The sequence below is a fragment of the Taudactylus pleione genome, unplaced genomic scaffold, assembly GCF_031769625.1.
Source record: "Taudactylus pleione unplaced genomic scaffold, aTauple2 ptg000393l, whole genome shotgun sequence".
In the NCBI taxonomy this organism is placed as follows: domain Eukaryota; kingdom Metazoa; phylum Chordata; class Amphibia; order Anura; family Myobatrachidae; genus Taudactylus; species Taudactylus pleione.
In genome coordinates this window covers 8,004,210-8,022,643 of record NW_028284794.1, presented here as the reverse complement: position 1 = coordinate 8,022,643, position 18,434 = coordinate 8,004,210, and the positions used below count along the sequence as shown (strand labels likewise).

Genomic DNA, 18,434 nt, shown 5'->3' with positions numbered 1-18,434 from the left:
AATATTCCGTATTTTGGAATATTTTCATACTATAATGAAATATCTTGGGAATGGGACCCAAATATACACACAGAATGCATTTATATTTTATATACACCTTATTCACACATCCTGCAGTTAATTTTATACAATATTTTTAATAATATTGTGCATCAAAAAAAGTTTGTGTACATAAATGAAATTAATTTATGTTTCATCTACACCTTATACTCACAGCTTGAAGGTTATTCTATACTATATTTTTAATAATGTTGTGCTTTAAACAAAGTTTGTGAACATTGAACCATCAAAAATCAAAGGTTTCACTTTTTCAGTCATGGTAAATATATTCTGTATTTCGGAATATTCCGTATTTCGGAATATTTGGATATGGGAGACTCAACCTGTATGTATGTGTGTGTGTGTGTGTGTATATATATATATATATATATATATATATATATATATAATATTTGTCCCATGATGAGAAGCACGGCACTAACAGGATTTTTGTGTAAAATATCAAAATATGATTTTATAAATGATACATCCTAATCCTCTTCAAAGTCAATGTTTCCGGGCCTTGCAGGGCCCTGTCATCAGGACTGAGGAAATGCAAGTATAAGAGCCAATAGAATACCCTGTCAAAGAACAAGAAACACAGTGGAGAGCTTACCTTATAACACCGAATAATAAACCTATAACATATAATAATACATAGGAGAATAAACAAAAGAATTACAGTCTCCTTATGAATGACAAAATGCCCTGCTGCGAAATAATGGAGATTGTATACATATAGATCCCCTATAAAAAGAAAAACAATCAGAAATAGTCTAACAATAGTAGGCTTGAAGAAGGTGGGCCGCGCTTCTAATAGTGGTGATGAAGTAGGTCCTATATGTTGGGGAGGGGGGTCGGGTAGGTCAGGTAGGTGCTGCAATGTATGCAAGAGTACCACTTCTTGCTTAGTATATGTGACAAATGGGGATGGATATACGTGCGCTCCTAAGTGGGAGAGAATGTGGTCGTAGGTGTGGGATGTGTAATAAAGGCGTCTGTGGGTGGGGGTGGGGGTGGGGGGGGGAGTGTGGAGAGGATGTGGTATTGTGTCAGTGGGTGGATGGAATGAAAACTGACAAATGATGTCGGATCCAAACATATTTATTGGGTAGACACAATTTTCCCTAGGTATTCCCGTATGCTGGGTAGACCCTTTTAGGGGGCTCCTTTGGCGTGTGGTCCTCACTCCTGCACATCCTCCTGCTGGACCTTTGGTCGACAGACTTATGGCAACGGGGTATATTGTAGGCTGTGAACCAGGGTGTCTAATGAGTTGGCGGTGTCCCGCTCTGCTTGGGGGTGGACTTACCTACCAGTAGGTGGGGAGGGGTCTACGATGGGTGGCAGTTGTAATAAATGTCCTGATGCCAAGCTTGGTGATGTTCCTGGACTCCACGGTCCCGCGGGGTAGTCAGGTGGATGGGCGGCCACGAGGGTGAATGGTGACAGCCCATTGGTAGTGGTGGGATGATGCGGAGGTCCGCGTGCTTCAGGTGATCCCACGCTCCCGTGGGATCAGCGTCCGTGTCCCGGAAGGGACAGGTGTAGCAGTGCAGCTGGTGGGAGTACTGGTGCACTTGTGGTAGGGTCACCAACGTGTTTCGGCTTTTGAGCCTTTGTCAAGGAGTTGGAGTCAACTTGTGGATCCAGTTGGGGACTCTTGCTCCCAAGGGGCTCAACGAACAACATGGATTCAATTGTTTCATTTACTGGTTTATTGTCCATTTGACTATGCTCTGCTCTTTTCTTTACATGTAGTGTATATTGATGTGTGTTTTCTATTACGTTAGGGTTCGTTGGATGGGTAATTACACACGCCAATGGCCGATTGTTGCGTTCTGCAAAGGTCTCACGCAGACCCATCACTGTGTGATTGACAGAAAGTGACCATTTGGGGGTGGTGACGGGGGGGGGGGGTAGTTGGAGAAACTGAGGTGTGCCAGTGCATTTGAACTCCGTTACAGGGGCGTACGTAAATTAGCCACTGCGATGAGATACGCGGCTTGAGCTTTCACTGCATGCGATGAGGTTGGCAAATTATGAGTAAGGTCAGACCTGTAGCAATTATTGTGTGTGAGGCTCCGATGTTACTTATTGTAACCAATGTTTTTGCAGACTTGCTAAGTATAAAGGATGTGAGTAAGGAGAAGTGGGCGTCCTTATGTTAGGCTGCGATGGCATTGCGATAGCAACCATTAGCATATTTTCGCTGATGGTCTGCGTGTGATTATGGGGCTGTGATTGCAATAGATAGTGATCCATAATGAATCAGGCTCTATATTTGGTTTTTGGGCATTGGGTTGTTATCCTTTGTTTTCTTTATTATTCCCTGCTTTGTATGTTTTTGATTGTTTACATGACTTGCTGGGATACTGACAGTGCTGGGTCCCACAAGATTTCGCCAGTAGTCACGTTTGACCGCTAGAGACCTCTTCTTGCATTTTACACCGAGTGCCGCCCATCTTCGCTTTATGTATACATACATATTTATATAATCAGAAAAGTATAAGAAAAAGGAAACAGTAGAAAGCAAAATATACTGTACTGCGAAGAAGGGAAAAGGAGGAGGAGAAGTCGCTATGGGAGGTGATGCTTTGCCCAGAGTTCATTTCGGTGTTATATGTACTCAGTTATTGTCTGTTTTTGTTTGTTTGAAATTCAATTTTTTTTATTTTTTTTATTTTTGTTACTGACATAATTTTGTCTTGATCAGTGTTAAAAATTCACAAAACTGCAATTTGATTCCATTGTGACAACAAATAAAATGTATTACTTCTGCTAGGGCCATTCTATGCATATGTTTGTATTAATGAGCCTGTGTAAATATAAATGTATGCACTGTACTGTGTAATGAGATGTAATTGTCTGTACTCCTTTGTCAGGTCCCTTCAGATGGTTGATCTGCCCCAGGTGTCTGCTGAGCCTCCATCCTCTCCTCCAACATGCCAGGCTAAAAGACACATTATGTTTCTAAAGACGCACAAAACAGCTTCGAGCACCGTATTGAACCTACTGCACCAATATGGAGACAGGAACGGATTACTCTTCGCTTTACCTTCAAGAAGTCGATTCAGTTATCCCAATCTCTTCCACTCTCACATGGTTAAGGGGTTCAATTTCTCCATGAGGCAGAAGTATGACATAATGTGTCACCACATGCGCTTCAACCTGCCAGAGGTAATGCCACAGTCTTGTGTTCTGCTCTATATATTTGTCAGCATGTAAACTGTGCTAAACATAATGGGGATCATTTGGAGATGGGAGCAAAGCCAACCAAGCAGTAACTTTACACCTTGGCAAAACCACGTTAGGGAGATTTAACATGTAAGCAGACAGTATTTACCCTGCATGCAATAAATAAATGATATATTTACACACCTAGTACTGTAATTATTTGTCAGCATGTAAACTGTGCTAAACATATTGGGGATCATTTGGAGATGGGAGCAAAGCCAACCAAGCAGTAACTTTACACCTTGGCAAAACCACATTAGGGAGATTTAACATGTAAGCAGACAGTATTTACCCTGCATGCTATAAATAAATTATATATTTACACACCTAGTACTGTAACATGGTTTGTTCCAGATACAAAGTTACTTGCTTTTTTTTGCTTTGTTCCCAAATTCAAAATAAGACTATTGACTATTTGACTATTTAGTATGTTGTGTGTCATTGTACAAGTGTATTTACATATACCTGACCACAGGGGCGGTTTAGGAGAGGAAAGGGCCCATGTGCAGACTCCATACAGGGCCCTCTCCTTTCTGGCAACGCAGTACACTTTGACTATGTGCCATAGTCAAGGTCTCTGAGAAAATGGCACCTACAGTCATGTTTCCGATGACTTCTCTACTGTGCATGTGGAAATCTCTGGCCGCGCCATTTTCCCATTGATTCTGCTGACCTGCAGCGCCGGCTGGGTTGGGACTCTGGAGAGAAGTATAATTATATGGGTGCAAGGTAATCAATGTGACCCCTGTGCAGTGCACACTCTGCAATCATTTTAGATACTGTACGCCAACGCCTACCCATACCGTGGAGATAAGACTTTGCAGTATTGGCAATAAATCCTTGCATCACAGAAAGTAATGAAAAAACAGCAACAACTTCATATAATAATACTGAGACATTAATGATTTCATTACTATGATAAAGAGAGGTCTACATGCAATCAGACAAGCAGAAGACCCTAGACTGCGCTGCCGATAGTCATCGTCATTACTGCTTATTGTTCTTCCAGCCTTCCAAAACTTTTTAGTGCAGGGCTGACCCAACCTCTACTCTGATTGAGCTGGCACATAGAGTGCCAGCCAGCTTAGGTCACTATGACCTCATTGATGGAAGCCGATGGGCAACAACCAAGACAGAGGAAAGATTCTGTGTCTCCCCCCTCCACTCTGACCCTGTCCCACACTGAAGGCATACCTCCCTCTACCCTTGGCATCAGTGCACCTGGAGCCAACCTAGAAGCAATTGAGATGCCAGTGGTGCAATTGTCTGCTGCTTACCACCTCTAATAGTATGAGTCCACTCTTGTGTAAGAAATATATGAGTGTCTGGGGATGAGCCCCCATCTGATTAATTAGAAATGTACATGTTACCACAAATGGTGTTACCAGGAAATGGTGATGGATGACGTGGGCATGCACACGTCATTCACACTTTACCCGGAAAGGCTGGGAGCTGCCAGAGTGCTGGGCAGGCCCCCAGCATGACTAGAATGGGTGTCAGGCCCCAAAAATGTCACAAACCAGGGGTGTGGCTTTGCAAGCTCTAGGACATGCCCCCTTTCACATGCAAAGGCTACAAACTACAGCACCAGGTGTTTCCATGCATAGTGATGCCACTGGCTACCATTACTATTTACCCTGTGACTTTTCTATTTCATGTACTTGCTGCTTATGAGTGGTGGATTGTACCTAGAGGCTGCAGGACTGCAACCTTTCCAGTAAAATCTACAACCCCAGTGACAGCCTACCAGTGGCTGTGGCCATTGGAAGCACTCTCTACTAATCACATAATGGACAGGCAGTCCCAAGGGGAGGTGTTTTCTCCCCCTGGGACTGCCAGTCTGGACTGTGATTGCAAAGAATGCTTTCCATGGGAAGCCACTCCCCTCGCTGTCAGGGCAGCCCTTACTGGCTTCTAAGGGCTGCAGCTGATGCAATCCCTAGAAGTTGTCTGGCTTGTTAATTTGTGCACCATGTGGGATTGCGATTCTGTGCATGCACACATTTACAGACAGGTGCCATGGCTGCTGCTAGTCACTGTGCACATAAGTCATGGAATAATTACACCAAACTGTAAATAAAACATAGTTTGTATATGTTGCAGGTACGGAAGGTCATGCCGTCAGACTCCTTCTACTTCACAATTCTTCGGGATCCAGCTACAATGGCCGAGTCCTCCTTCTCCTACAATCATTTTATAACACCTGCTTTCAAGAAGGCCGATAATTTTAGTGCATTTATTTCCAATCCATCACGCTACTATAAACCAGGAGAACAGGACAATCATCTTGCACTCAACCTATTGTGGTTTGATCTAGGATTTAACCCAGATGCCCCATTTACAGAAGATCTGGCAAGTACAGGTGTCCAAGCAGTGGAGGGGACTTTTAACTTGGTCCTTCTAGCTGAGCACTTTGATGAATCTATGATCCTCCTGAAAGAGGAGCTGTGTTGGGAGCTTGATGATGTGCTGACCTTTAAACTTAACATGCGTGAGGCCTCAATGCCGCTGGAGCAAAAAGAAGTAGAGAAATCAAGGGCATGGAATGCTCTGGACTGGTACCTTTATTCTCACTTTAACCACACATTCTGGGAGAAGGTGGAATGTTTTGGGAGGGCAAAGATGAAAAATGAGGTGAAGAAATTGAGAGAAAGGAGACAGCAGTTGGCTGAACTTTGTCTTGCGGATTTGGAGCCTGTTAAACCAGAAGACATTAAAGAAAAAGCTTTTATGCCCTTTCAATCTGGACAGCAGAAGATCCTAGGGTGGGATCTTAGGACAAACATTCCGCTCCAAGACCATTTACGTTGTGTTAAAATGGTGACCCCAGAGCTGCAATACCTGGAACTCTTACATGCACGTCAGTTTCTAGTAGGGGGACAAAATAATACAAAGCTAACAAGGGCTACAGGTCAGTGAGAGGACCAGATAAGTCATGTAAGCAACATACTCTTGGGGTACAGCATAAGACCACTTTTATAGTGCATATTTCACTTATAGACTATATTAGGAAAAGGTCAAGTCTGTGTTTTATATAATCATATTATATATGTTTAAACTAGGGGTGTGCACCGGCCACTTTTCGTGTTTTGTGTTTTGGTTTTGGATCTTGATCTTTCTTCGTGTTTTGGATCTGGATTGGTTTTGCCAAAACCACCCTTCCGTGTTTTGGGTTCTGGGTTTTGTGTTTTGGATCTGTATTAATTTGAAAAAAATCATAAAAACAGCTAAAATCACAGAATTTGTGGGTTTTTATGCTAATATTCAATTATTAACCTCAATAACCTTCATTTCCACTCATTTCCAGTCTATTCTGAACACCTCACACCTCACAATATTGTTTTTATGGCCAAAAGGTTGCACCGAGGTAGCTGGATGACTATGCTAAGCGACACGAGTGGGCGGTACAAACACGTGGCCCATCTAGGAGTGACACTGCAGTGGCAGACAGGATGGCAGTTTGAAAAACTAGGCCCCAAACAGTACATAATGCAAAGAAAAAAAAGAGGTGCAAGATGGAATTGTCCTTGGGCCCTCCCACCCACTCTTATGTTTTATAAACAGGACATGCACACTTTAACAAACCAATCATTTCAGCGCTAGGGTCTGCCACACGACTGTGGCTGAAAAGATTGGTTTGTTTGGGCCCCCACAAAACAAGCTGGCAATGAATCTGTCCCTGCACAAACTGGCTCTACGGAGGCAAGATGTCGTCCTCATCCTCCTCATCCACCAATTCCTCACTCTCTTCAGTGTTGTCTACATCCTCATCCTCACAGAGTATTAATTCGTCCCCACTGGAATCCACCACCATAGGTCCCTCTGTACGTTCTGGAAGCTTGTCTCCCTGGAAGAGTTGATAATTCATTTTTATGAACATCATCTTCTCCACATTTTGTGGAAGCAACCTCCTACGCCTTTCGCTGACAAGGTTCCCGGCTGCACTAAACACTCTTTCGGAGTACAAACTGGAGGGGGGGCAACTCAGGTAAAATAGAGCCAATTTGTACAGGGGCCTCCAAATTGCCTTTTTCCTGCCAGTACAGGTACGGACTGTCTGACATGCCTACTTGGATGCTGTCACCGATGTAATCCTCCACCATTCTGTCAATGGTGACAGTATCATATGCAGTGACAGTAGACCTGTCAGAAATTGTTGCCAGGTCCTTCAGTCCAGACAAGATGTCCAAACTCGGTCCTGCCTGCCCTGCATCACCGACAGCGGGTTGCTTAGGATACCTAAGTTTTTTCCTGGCAGCCCCAGTTGCGGGAGAAAATGAAGAAGGAGCTGTTGACGTGTCTTGTCCTGCTTCAGCTGACAGTGTTTTCACCAGCAGGTCTTTGCACCTCTGCAGGCTTGTGTCAGCCGGAAAGAGAGACACCACATAGGCTTTAAACCTAGGATCGAGCACGGTGGCCAAAATCTAGTGGTCTGATTTCAACAGATTGACCACCCTGGAATCAAGAGTGTTTGCTGGCGCTCCAGTCTTCGGCACAAAGTCGCTGAATTGCGAAAGTGGGCAGAAATTTTTCGGGCCACCCAAATCGTCTCCTGCACACCCCTGTCACTTTTCAGAAAATTCTGCACCACCAAATTTATTGTGTGAGCAAAACATGGGACGTGCTGGAATTTGCCCAGATGTAATGCCTGCACAATATTGGTGGTGTCAGATATCACAAATTTCCAGGAGAGTGTAAGTGGGTAAGCCACTGGGCGATGATTTCCCTCAGTTTCTCTAAGAGGTTGACGGCGGTGTGCTTCTTACTGAAACCGGTGATACACAGCGTAGCCTGCCTTGGAACGAGCTGGCGTTTCTGAGATGCTGGTGACGCTGCTGTTGTTGCTGAATAAGGTGATACATCTACCCAGTGGGCTGTCACGGTCATATAGTCCTTAGTCTGCCCTGTTCCACTTGTCCACATGTCCGTGGTTAAGTGGACATTGGGTACAACGGCATTTTTCAGGACACTGAGGACACTTTTTCTGAAGTTTCTGTACAGTCTCGGTATCACCTGCCTAGTGAAGTGGAATCTAGACGGGATTTGGAACCGGGGACACACTACCTCCATCAATTGTTTAAATCCCACTGCACTAATGGCGGATACCGGATGCACATCTAACACCAACATAGCAGTCAAGGCCTCAGTTATACGTTTTGCTTCAGGATGACTGCTGTCGTACTTCTTCCTCCTCGCTAAGGGGCTCGGGGGGGGTTCTGCCAGCAGAACATCTAACAAGAGAGTTGAATGTGCCTAATCTAGCCATTCCAACAGTGCATGTAATGTATAAGATTTTTATGTTTACTTTGCTTTTTATGTATTTATTTTTTGAGATTACTTTTTTCAATGACATTGTATGTATACAGTATTTGAGGAGATTAAATATTAATAATATATAGGAGCTTCCTGACTATTGATTTGTCTGCCATTTTCCAATTGTTTTATTAGCGCAGCATCCTGTTTAAACCTTTAATAGGAAATACATGTGATAACATTGATTGTAACACCACAGATGTGGTGTACTGTTACGTGTCCCTGTGAAAAATAGATATATTGGTTTCTCTACCAGACCTCTCATGCAAAGAATATTTCATCATGTCTGCTCCATTAGGAACTCCAAAGTCAATCAGGGTAAATTTAAGCAACCTCAATAGTAAACATTGCAATCCTAGTGGACTGATAGTCTTTGGTATAGAAAAAATACGCTTAGAAATAATGGTGTATACACTAGGCCAGGTTTGATAGATCAACGATATCGTTGAATGTTTTTTTTTTTCATGAACGATAACGATGTTAACGATTTTACCAACAATCTCATTAACGATGAACGCTGAACGCTTTCTGACATTATTTAAATGATGAAGTCGTCCAACTTGCACTGCAAACACAGACGACTTCAGGTATCGTTATCTGACATGCGCACACGCTCATCGTTGGTCGATGCATGCCAAACATGTCAACGATATGAACGATGTAATGATTTTTTCCATCCTTATCATTCATATCGTCAAGGATATCTGACAGTGTGTACCCTCCATAAGAGGTGTAAATGTTACCCAGAAGTTGCTAAAAAGAGAGAGCCACTGGACTATTTTGATGGGTGCACTACAACCAAGGGGTAGAAACGAATATATAAATTATGGGGTATTCCTTTAGTAATTTGGATTGTCATTATTATGGATTATGGGCCTGATTTAGCAAGGATCGCTGATGCGATCACGTACGCAGATTGCTGATTTGTTGCGTACTGCACATGCGTGCGCGAATGCCTCACTAGGATCAGTGAGACCACGCAGAGCAATTGCAGAGTGACAGGAAGTGAGCGTTGGGGGGGTGGTGGTCGGAGAAATTTAGGCGTGCCAGTGCGTTTGAACGCTGTTACAGGGGCGTGCATAAATTAGCCACTACGATGGCGTACGCAGCTTGAGTGCTCCATGTGTTCAGGAAAGCTAGCAATTTATAAGTGAGGTCTGACCTGCTGTAAATGTGCGAGTAGCTCCGATGTACTTCGATGTTACCGATGTTTTGGCTGGATTGCAAGGATGTGCGAGAGGGGAAAATGCAAATAAAAATGATGTGTTTACACCCCTTGTATTGCAACATGGTTTGTTCAGGTACACAGGGCCTGATTCAGACCCGCTCGCAAGCAGGTCGATGGCCGGGTACTGTGCGCGCCGCATGCATGTGCAAGCCCCGGAGCGAGAGAGAATTTCTCTCGCTCCGGGGCTCGCTACAAACGGGGCGGCTGTTGATGTTGATCGACAGCTCGCCCCGTTTGGTAGGCGGGCCGGGGGGGGTGGCTGACCAACCAGAGGCGTTCCCAAAGGAACGCCTGCCATTTGGGGTCGGCCCCACCGACATCACGAATGATGTCAGTGGTTAGCTTCCGGCTCTATTAGAGCCGGGAAGCTCACTGGGGCTTGCGGCAGACGAGACCCTACCACAAGGGTCCCATCGCAAGCCCCGATGGTCGTGATGGTCTTGACCATCGCAACCATCAGCTGGCCACTCACTAAAGCTGTGGGTGGTCACCCACTGCTTGGCGAGCGGCCAGGAGGTTGTCTGTAAGGAAAAAAGATAGGGACGCACTGATTCAGAGCGAGCGCTCTTTCAGAGCATCCATTTTTGATTCAGGCCCACAGTTAAGTGCCATCTCTCTCTCTATTCCCAACTCTGAATCAGGCCCTTTTCCCTGTCTGCTCTACTTACTGCAGCAGTAATCAGTTCTGCGCATGCGCCGTTTCAGTTCACAGAAGCTGAGCACTGATTATAGCTGCTGTAATTGAATATAAAATAGATTTATATTTTTATTTATTCAAGAGTCTTGTCTATGTTCTCCCTGCTGCTGCATGCTGCTGATGGGAAGTGACTCCCCTTTGTCTGCTCCCCAGTGGCACTTGCGAGTGTTTACTATAAACAGTTACTTATACCCTTTCTACACCAGAGCAAAAACCTGAGTTTTTGTTGGCTATACCCAGGTCGCAGCTCAGTGTAAAAGGGTCCCTGAAAAATAACCCAGGTCAAGTGACCCTGCAATCAGAGGCGGACCTAGCGGCATCCTACAGCGCTGCCGCCAACCCGTTCCCCTTTAAGAAATTGGATGGAGCCGGAGCGGGCCACTCCAGCCGCTCTGGCTCCACCATGACATGCACCCACAGTAACCACCGCCGGCGCCACCCCTGTATTGAGACGGCGCACGTGACATCATGACATTACGCGCGCTGCTGGAGACTTGGAGAGCGCGGATCGAGAGGAGCAGCGCCAGGGAAGAAGTGGACTCTGACGGAAGGTAAGTGAGTGAATTATTTATTTAACCACTAACTGTCAGTGGTTAAATCCTGGGCGGGCAGCGGGAGGGAGTTGCGGGCAGCGTTAGGGGGTCTGACAAAAAAGGGGGCATCAGGGGCGTGGTTCATTTCGCTGGTGGTGAAAAAAAAAAAGTCTGGGCAGGGGGCACTGTGCGCAGCTCTGAAGCGATGGCCGGCGGAGGTGGAAAAGAAAAGGGTGGTAGAAGGGGGGTCAGTATTGCGGTGGTGCGTGTTGCTGAAAAAAAAAAAGCTGGGCAGTGGGGGAGGGGGGTATTGCGGCAGAGAGATTGGATTTAATGATGGGGGTGTAGTGAGGTGGTGAAAAACAAAAAGCTGGGCAGCAGGGGAGGGCAGAGACTGGATTTATGACTAAGTGGGGTAAGTTGGTGAAAATAAAAAGCAGGGCAGAGCACTGGTACAGTCAGACAGTAGCCTTTAAATAGTCGAAAAATAGGTATGTTGCATACTTACCTACATTGATGGGCAGCTTTCCGGTAGCAGCAGGAGGGGACCTGCTGCTCTCTTCTTCGGAGGGCGGGGCCAGACAATAGATGGCATTAGGCCCCGCCCCCTTTACAGAAAACCCCCGTGATTCGCGGGTCCGTGAGGAGGGGGCGGGGCTAAATGACGCGATTTGCCTAATTTAGCCCCGCCCCTTCCCGACGGGCCCGATAATTTCAGGTAAAATCTCCCCATCCTGCCCACTTCACTAGAAAGTGGGCGGGATGCGGGAGATGTGCCTACTCTTCCGGGATCGCGGGGGGTTACCCGAAAAATCGGGAGCCTCCCGCGATTCCCGGGAGAGTAGGCATGTATGGTATGTTGTTCCACTGGAAAATTAATTCAATCATCGGCAAAATAAATAAAGTGGAGGTGCTCCCATGAGAGTAGAATTGAGTATTTAAGTGAACAAGAGGAAAGAAATATTCTCTTGGTTGGGGGCCGAGGCAAAACTCAAAGGAACCTCACATCATGTCACTGCCCAGTGTCGGACTGGGGCATGAAGTGCCCAGAGGGGGAATGCAGTGGCAGGGGCCCATGCTTAGAAGCTTGGCCAATCATTACTGAATGCCTGGTCTGGGCCCCTTGATAAATACAGTATATAAAATAAATATTAGGGAATGGAGGCAGCAGGAAGGAACAGACTGAATTGTGTAGTGTAAGGAGCAGGGTCCTGCAGCAGCACAGAGTAGTGACCTGAGGCTTCTGTTACACTGTTTGGAATGATTATTTAGGTGATACAGAAAATGTTGCAAATTTGAAAAATAACTTTGGCTTACGGTGATCTTCAGTGGTCAAGTTATTGGAAGGTCCTGCCGCCAGCAGAAAGGACCCACCTGCCGCCAGCACAGAATAGCTGCCAGCAAAAGATGGAGACATCTTATCAGAACAATTAAGGTCAGTAAAAATGGGGAATTGGCAGGGTTCTGGAGATACACTGAGAGATGTCTCTAAATCTGCATTTTTCAACCACTGTGCCGTGGCACACTAGTGTGCTACAAGTGGTTGTCAAGTGTGCCTCGGCGGTCAGCTCAGCGCACCTGTACAGTTCTGTGTTTTATTCCTGTGGAGGCCAATGTAGTGTGTTTTATTCCTGTGGAGGCCAATGAAGTGAGTTTTATTCTTGTGGAGGCCAATGTAGTGAGTTTTATTCCTGTAGAGGCCAATGTAGTGAGTTTTATTCCTGTGGAGGCCAATGTAGTGTGTTTTATTCCTGTGGAGGCCAATGTAGTGAGTTTTATTCCTGTGGAGGCCAATGTAGTGTGCTTTATTCCTGTGGAGCCCAATGTAGTGAGTTTTATTCCTGTGGAGGACAATGTAGTGTGTTTAATTCCTGTGGAGGACAATGTAGTGTGTTTCATTCCTGTGGAGGCCAATGTAGTGAGTTTTATTCCTGTGGAGGCCAAAATAGTGAGTTTTATTCCTGTGGAGGCCAATGTAGTGAGTTTTATTCCTGTGGAGGCCAATGTGTGTGTTTTATTCCTGAGGAGGCCAATGTAGTGTGTGTGTGTTTTATTCCTGAGGAGGCCAATGTAGTGTGTTTTATGCTTGTGGAGGCCAATGTGTGTGTTTTATTCCTGTGGAGGCCAATGTATGTTTTTTATTTCTGTGGAGGCCAATGTAGTGTGTTTTATTCCTGAGGAGGCCAATGTAGTGTGTTTTATTCCTGAGGAGGCCAATGTAGTGTGTTTTATTCCTGAGGAGGCCAATGTAGTGTGTTTTATTCCTGTGGAGGCCAATGTAGTGTGTTTTATTCCTGAGGAGGCCAATGTAGTGTGTTTTATTCCTGAGGAGGCCAATGTAGTGTGTTTTATTCCTGAGGAGGCCAATGTACTGTGTGTGTTTTATTCCTGAGGAGGCCAATGTAGTGAGTTTTATTCCTGAGGAGGCCAATGTAGTGAGTTTTATTCCTGAGGAGGCCAATGTAGTGTGTTTTATTCCTGAGGAGGCCAATGTAGTGTGTGTGTTTTATTCCTGAGGAGGCCAATGTAGTGAGTTTTATTCCTGAGGAGGCCAATGTTGTGTGTGTGTTTTATTCCTGAGAAGGCCAATGTAGTGTGTGTGTTTTATTCCTGAGGAGGCCAATGTAGTGTGTTTTATTCCTGAGGAGGCCAATGTAGTGAGTTTTATTCCTGTGGAGGCCAATGTGTGTGTTTTATTCCTGTGGAGGCCAATGTGTGTGTTTTATTCCTGTGGAGGCCAATATGCATGCATATTTTTATGTGGGAGAAAACAATGTTTTTTCATTGGTCACACACACCGCATAGCTGGATACTGTGCCTTGGCAATTTTTAAATCTTGTGTAGTGTGCCTCGAGTTGAAAAGGTTGAAAATCACTGCTCTAAATGGTATGTAGCACCTATGGGGTTAGGAAGGAACTGGCAGCACTACTATGAGGCATTTTAGAAACTGAAGTTGTCAAATTCTGCAATTATAATATGTCCCTAAAGTGTAGATCTGCTGAAAGTGTATACATTTTTACACAGAGGACCCGCCTGCCAACAGTACATGACACCCATCTGCCACTAGCAGAAAATAGATGGCAGCAAAAGAGTGAGATTTCATATCAGAACAATAAAGGTAAGCAAAAACAGGGAATGGGCAGAGGTTTGGGGAGACTTGGGTGTATAAGAAAAAAGGGGGAGAACGACGATGACTGCACTAGTATTGTAATGTTAATCAGAATAACATAAGGGCCCCATATTATCCTGTATATTCAACAATCATAATGATGCAAATAGAGTATAGGGGGTGCAGCTCACTGACAACTATTTAACATACAAGGGTCAGAGAGAGAACAGAGTTGTCTTTATCTGTTTTGCACTAAATGTAATTTAAAACATAACCTTTATTTTTCATTTAATCATTGCAACATGCCACAGATAAAGACAACTCTGTTCTCTCTCTCTGACCCTTGTATGGTGACGAGGTTTGTAATGATTTGGCTACCGTTTGATTTACAGTGGGTGTCATCAACTCTAGTTTGATTTTGATCACCTTTTTCAGGAATGCCGGCTAAATCTAAAAGTGGGGCACAAAAGCGCAAAGAAATGAAGGAAGAATTAGAAAAGAGTGCCACGCTACCAAAGATTAGCAGTTTTTTTTCAACGTATTGAAATCCCTGATTCTGACAGCAACCCAAACATTAGCAATGTTGAATGTACAGACATAGTGCAGCAAGTACAAGTTCTGAAATAAGTAAAGAGCGTGAAAATCAGGATAATATTGCAGAAGTGGATAGGAGTGATGTATTGTTTAAATATAGATGAATCTGACAACTATACAGTAGAGGAAAATCCTGAAGAAAGTGTACAGTGTATAGGAAGCAAATATCCTACAGATCGAGGAGATTTTTAATCCGATATCACAGACAATAAAACAAAAAGATATATAATTTCTCAGGGATCATGTAAGCCCAAAGGGATCTTTCCGAGAGATGAAAAGCAAGGGGGACGGTGCTTTTCTGAAATCTATTACACTATGAAAACAAAGGCCAGTATTATCATACCTCGCACATGGCTTTGCTATTCACCTACATTAAATAGCGCATACTGTGAGCCATGTTGGCTCTTTGCTGATCGTAATACTAATGCATATAATGCAGCATGGGTGACTGGTGTGAGAGATTGGCGTCATTTAACTGACAGAATAGGTAGTCATGAAAAATCCCAACAACACTTAAATGCTTGCATTGTATTTCAGCACTGGCGAATGCATGGCACTATTGATGAAGAAAATGAACGAGAGCTCTTAAAAGCAAAAAACTTCAGGAGACAAGTATTGGATCGCCTTATTAATGTAACGTTAACAATGTCAATGTGTAATCTCCCTTTCAGAGGGCATAGGGAAGTTTTAGGAGATGTAAATAGTGGAAATTTTCTGTCAATTGTTGAACTTCTTGCAAAGTATGGCCCAGTTTAGAAGCAGCTATTTAATATGCCTAAAGGCTCTGTTAGATATTTAAGTCACAAGATTCAAGATGAACTTATTGAATTGCTGGCCAAAAAGATTGAGAATGAAATTGTTGACGAAATCAAAGCAGCACCTTTTTTCTCAATCATCATGGATACAACACAAGATATTTCAAAAACTGACCAACTAAGTCAAGTATTTAGTTATGTGCCATTTGAAAGTAATGAGCTTTCTAATGTCACTAGTGTGAAAATCAGAGTCCTTTTTAGGGTTTCATGCTATATCTGATCAAACAGTTGCTGGCTTTGAGAAAAAAATACTAAACTGTATTGAAGGAAAAGGTTTAGAATTATCAAAGTGCCGTGGGCAAGGGTATGATGGGGCAGCAAATATGAGCGGCGTTTAGGCAGGAGTGCAGGCAAGAATAGCTCGCCGAGAACCTAGTGCAGAATATGTACATTACGCTGCCCACAATTTGAATCTTGCATTAAATGATTGTGTTCAGGGTATACCTGAAATAAAACAGTTCTATGCTGTGCTTGAGAGAGTGTACACTTTCTTTGGCCATAGTGTGAAACGATGGGCCATGTTGTCAGAGTTGGCAGCTCTCTCTGATGCTGAGATTGGCAGCAATGTTACTTTTAAAAGATTATGTCCAACACGTTGGTCTTCAAGGAATGAGGACCTCATTCAGAGTCGGTCGTTGCGGCTGCACGGTCGTACGGGAAAAGGGGCCGGATATGCAAATGATGCACTTGCATGTTGCATCCCTAAGATCGGATCGGCAGCTGGCCGACCAAGGGGCGGAAGCGTCCTGAAGACAAAAAAATACGCCCCCTTCTCGTACGCATTACACGTCATCTCCAGGCATATAAGGATTAATCGAGACCATCGGGAACCATCAGAACTGGTCGTAGAGCTTAAGGTTGACCATACCCTCTCTTAAGCTCTACGATCATGTCAGTGTACAAACCTCCCATGTCACATGTGCCATGACGCTACTTTGTTAATTATGCACTCCCATAAAACGCCGTTCGCATAATTAGGCACGCCTGCGTTCGGATCTCCACTCCCCCGTTTTCAAGCACCTTCCCCTGTTACCACCCACAAACGCCGCAATCTGTCACTCAAACTACCGACCTGGCGGTGTTCAAGGAGAGAGAAATTTCTGATCGTAGCTGCTAGTTTGCGAACGCGCATTGCGAACTGTACGCATGCGCAGTTAAGCGAACATCGGCTGCGTATGACCGTGCGGCCGCTTCGACCGACTCTGAATGAAGTCCCGATTCTCTTACTGCTTTGAGATTCCGGTATATGGACATAATGAAGGCACTTACAAAAATAATTCTTCTCAGCAAGAATAAAGATGAATGTAATGAAGCTGCTGTTTTGAAAAAAATGTTAGGATGTTTTGAGTTTGTAGTACAGATAGCACTTCAAAAAAAGATGGTTGAAATAGTCAATTCTGTTTCTAAATTCCTACAGTCCAAACAAACACCCTTAGAAAATGCTGCAAAGCTAATTTGTAAAGCAACATAGGGGGTGGCTATTCAAATGAACCGTTCGCTCTTTGCAGTCTGTTCACGCCTCTATGTCTGAAGGAGCGAACAAAACCTGCGGTCATTTTTTGGATAACTACGCCCCCTGGCCGCTCGCATCATACGTCATGTCCGCTATTTATTAGATTAATCGAGTACATCGACCAGCGTATGAACTGCTCGCTATTCTTGTGGTTGGTTTTTCCTACCACAAATTTGCGAGCAGTTCTGACTATAAAATAACCCAGTGATGTGGTCAGTGACGCTGCTGTATTAATTATGCGCTCCCATAAAACGCCCGTTTTGACCTTTAAGCACGCCTGCGTTCTGATCTCCACTCCCTGTTTTCAAGCACCTTCCCCTGTTACCACCCACATACGCCTCATCCTGTCACTCAAAATAGCAGGCATTCGCTATATAGCGAACAAACGTTTTTCGGCCGCACTGACTGGTTCGCGCATGCGTATTACGATCCGTACGCATGCGCAGAAGTGTGAACATCGCTCGGAACGAGCGTACTGCCGCTTACGAGCGGCTCTGAATCAGGCCCAGAGTCACTGACACTGTTTAGAAACAATTTTGAAGAAGCTAAAAATATTGCTATAAACATGTCTGAAAAGTGGAATGTGAGGATGAAAGGCTAAATGATCCAGAAAGATCCTTTAAAGTAAATATTTCCTGTGGTTGTTTAGATATTATTGTGGCACAACTGTCTAATCGTTTCAAGAGTCTGGATGCCACTGTCAAAAAGTTTAAAGCAATACTACCAAGCACACTTGTGACAGCAACAGATGACCAGCTCTATGAGGATGCTGAACAGCTAAATATTTCAGTAAAGACTTTACTGGGTCTTTCTCAGAGAATGCTTAAAACCAGAAATGTCTAAATTTATCCACAGTGGAAGATTTGGCAAAGTTACTCATTACTGAGAATAGTGTCTTGTCATCAAGTTTTCCAGCTATTATCTTGTTTCTGTCCATCCCAGTAACCGTAGCAACTGCTGGACGTTCATTCTCAAAACTTAAAATAATAAAAAATTACCTACGTAGCACAATGGGACAAGAAAGACTTCAAGGATTAGCAATATTATCAACCGAAAATGAGAGGGCAAAGAACCTTCAATTAGATAAGATCATTGACGAATTTGCTGACCGAAACGCAAGGAAGATGAACTTCAAGTCATAGTATAAAGTAGATTCATTTTTGTGGATTTTTGGATGAGCAGTAATAAGTTTGTCTTTACAATTTAAATGTGTTCACTCACAAAAACCCCTGAAAAAATGGGTGTAGAATCTGCTTTGTTTCCTATAGCAGTAGGTGATGGTTATATCCCAAAGACCTCAGAAACCTGGGTCCCTCTTGAAATTGTTTATGCGTAAGAGAAATGCCAACAAGGAAA

General features: G+C 44.1%; 1 protein-coding gene and 1 pseudogene across 1 annotated transcript; both read left to right on the top strand.

Moving 5' to 3' along the window:
• The first annotated feature begins 2,934 nt into the window (after window positions 1–2,934).
• LOC148507446 (galactose-3-O-sulfotransferase 4-like) lies at window positions 2,935–6,195 on the top strand. Its single transcript, XM_088446103.1, has 2 exons — window positions 2,935–3,219; window positions 5,380–6,195. Exons 1-2 carry the CDS (start codon window positions 2,935–2,937, stop codon window positions 6,193–6,195), a joined length of 1,101 nt encoding a protein of 366 aa, XP_088302229.1.
• A 10,700-nt stretch (window positions 6,196–16,895) lies between these two features.
• LOC148507445 (uncharacterized) lies at window positions 16,896–18,220 on the top strand (annotated as a pseudogene).
• The last annotated feature ends 214 nt before the right edge of the window (window positions 18,221–18,434 follow it).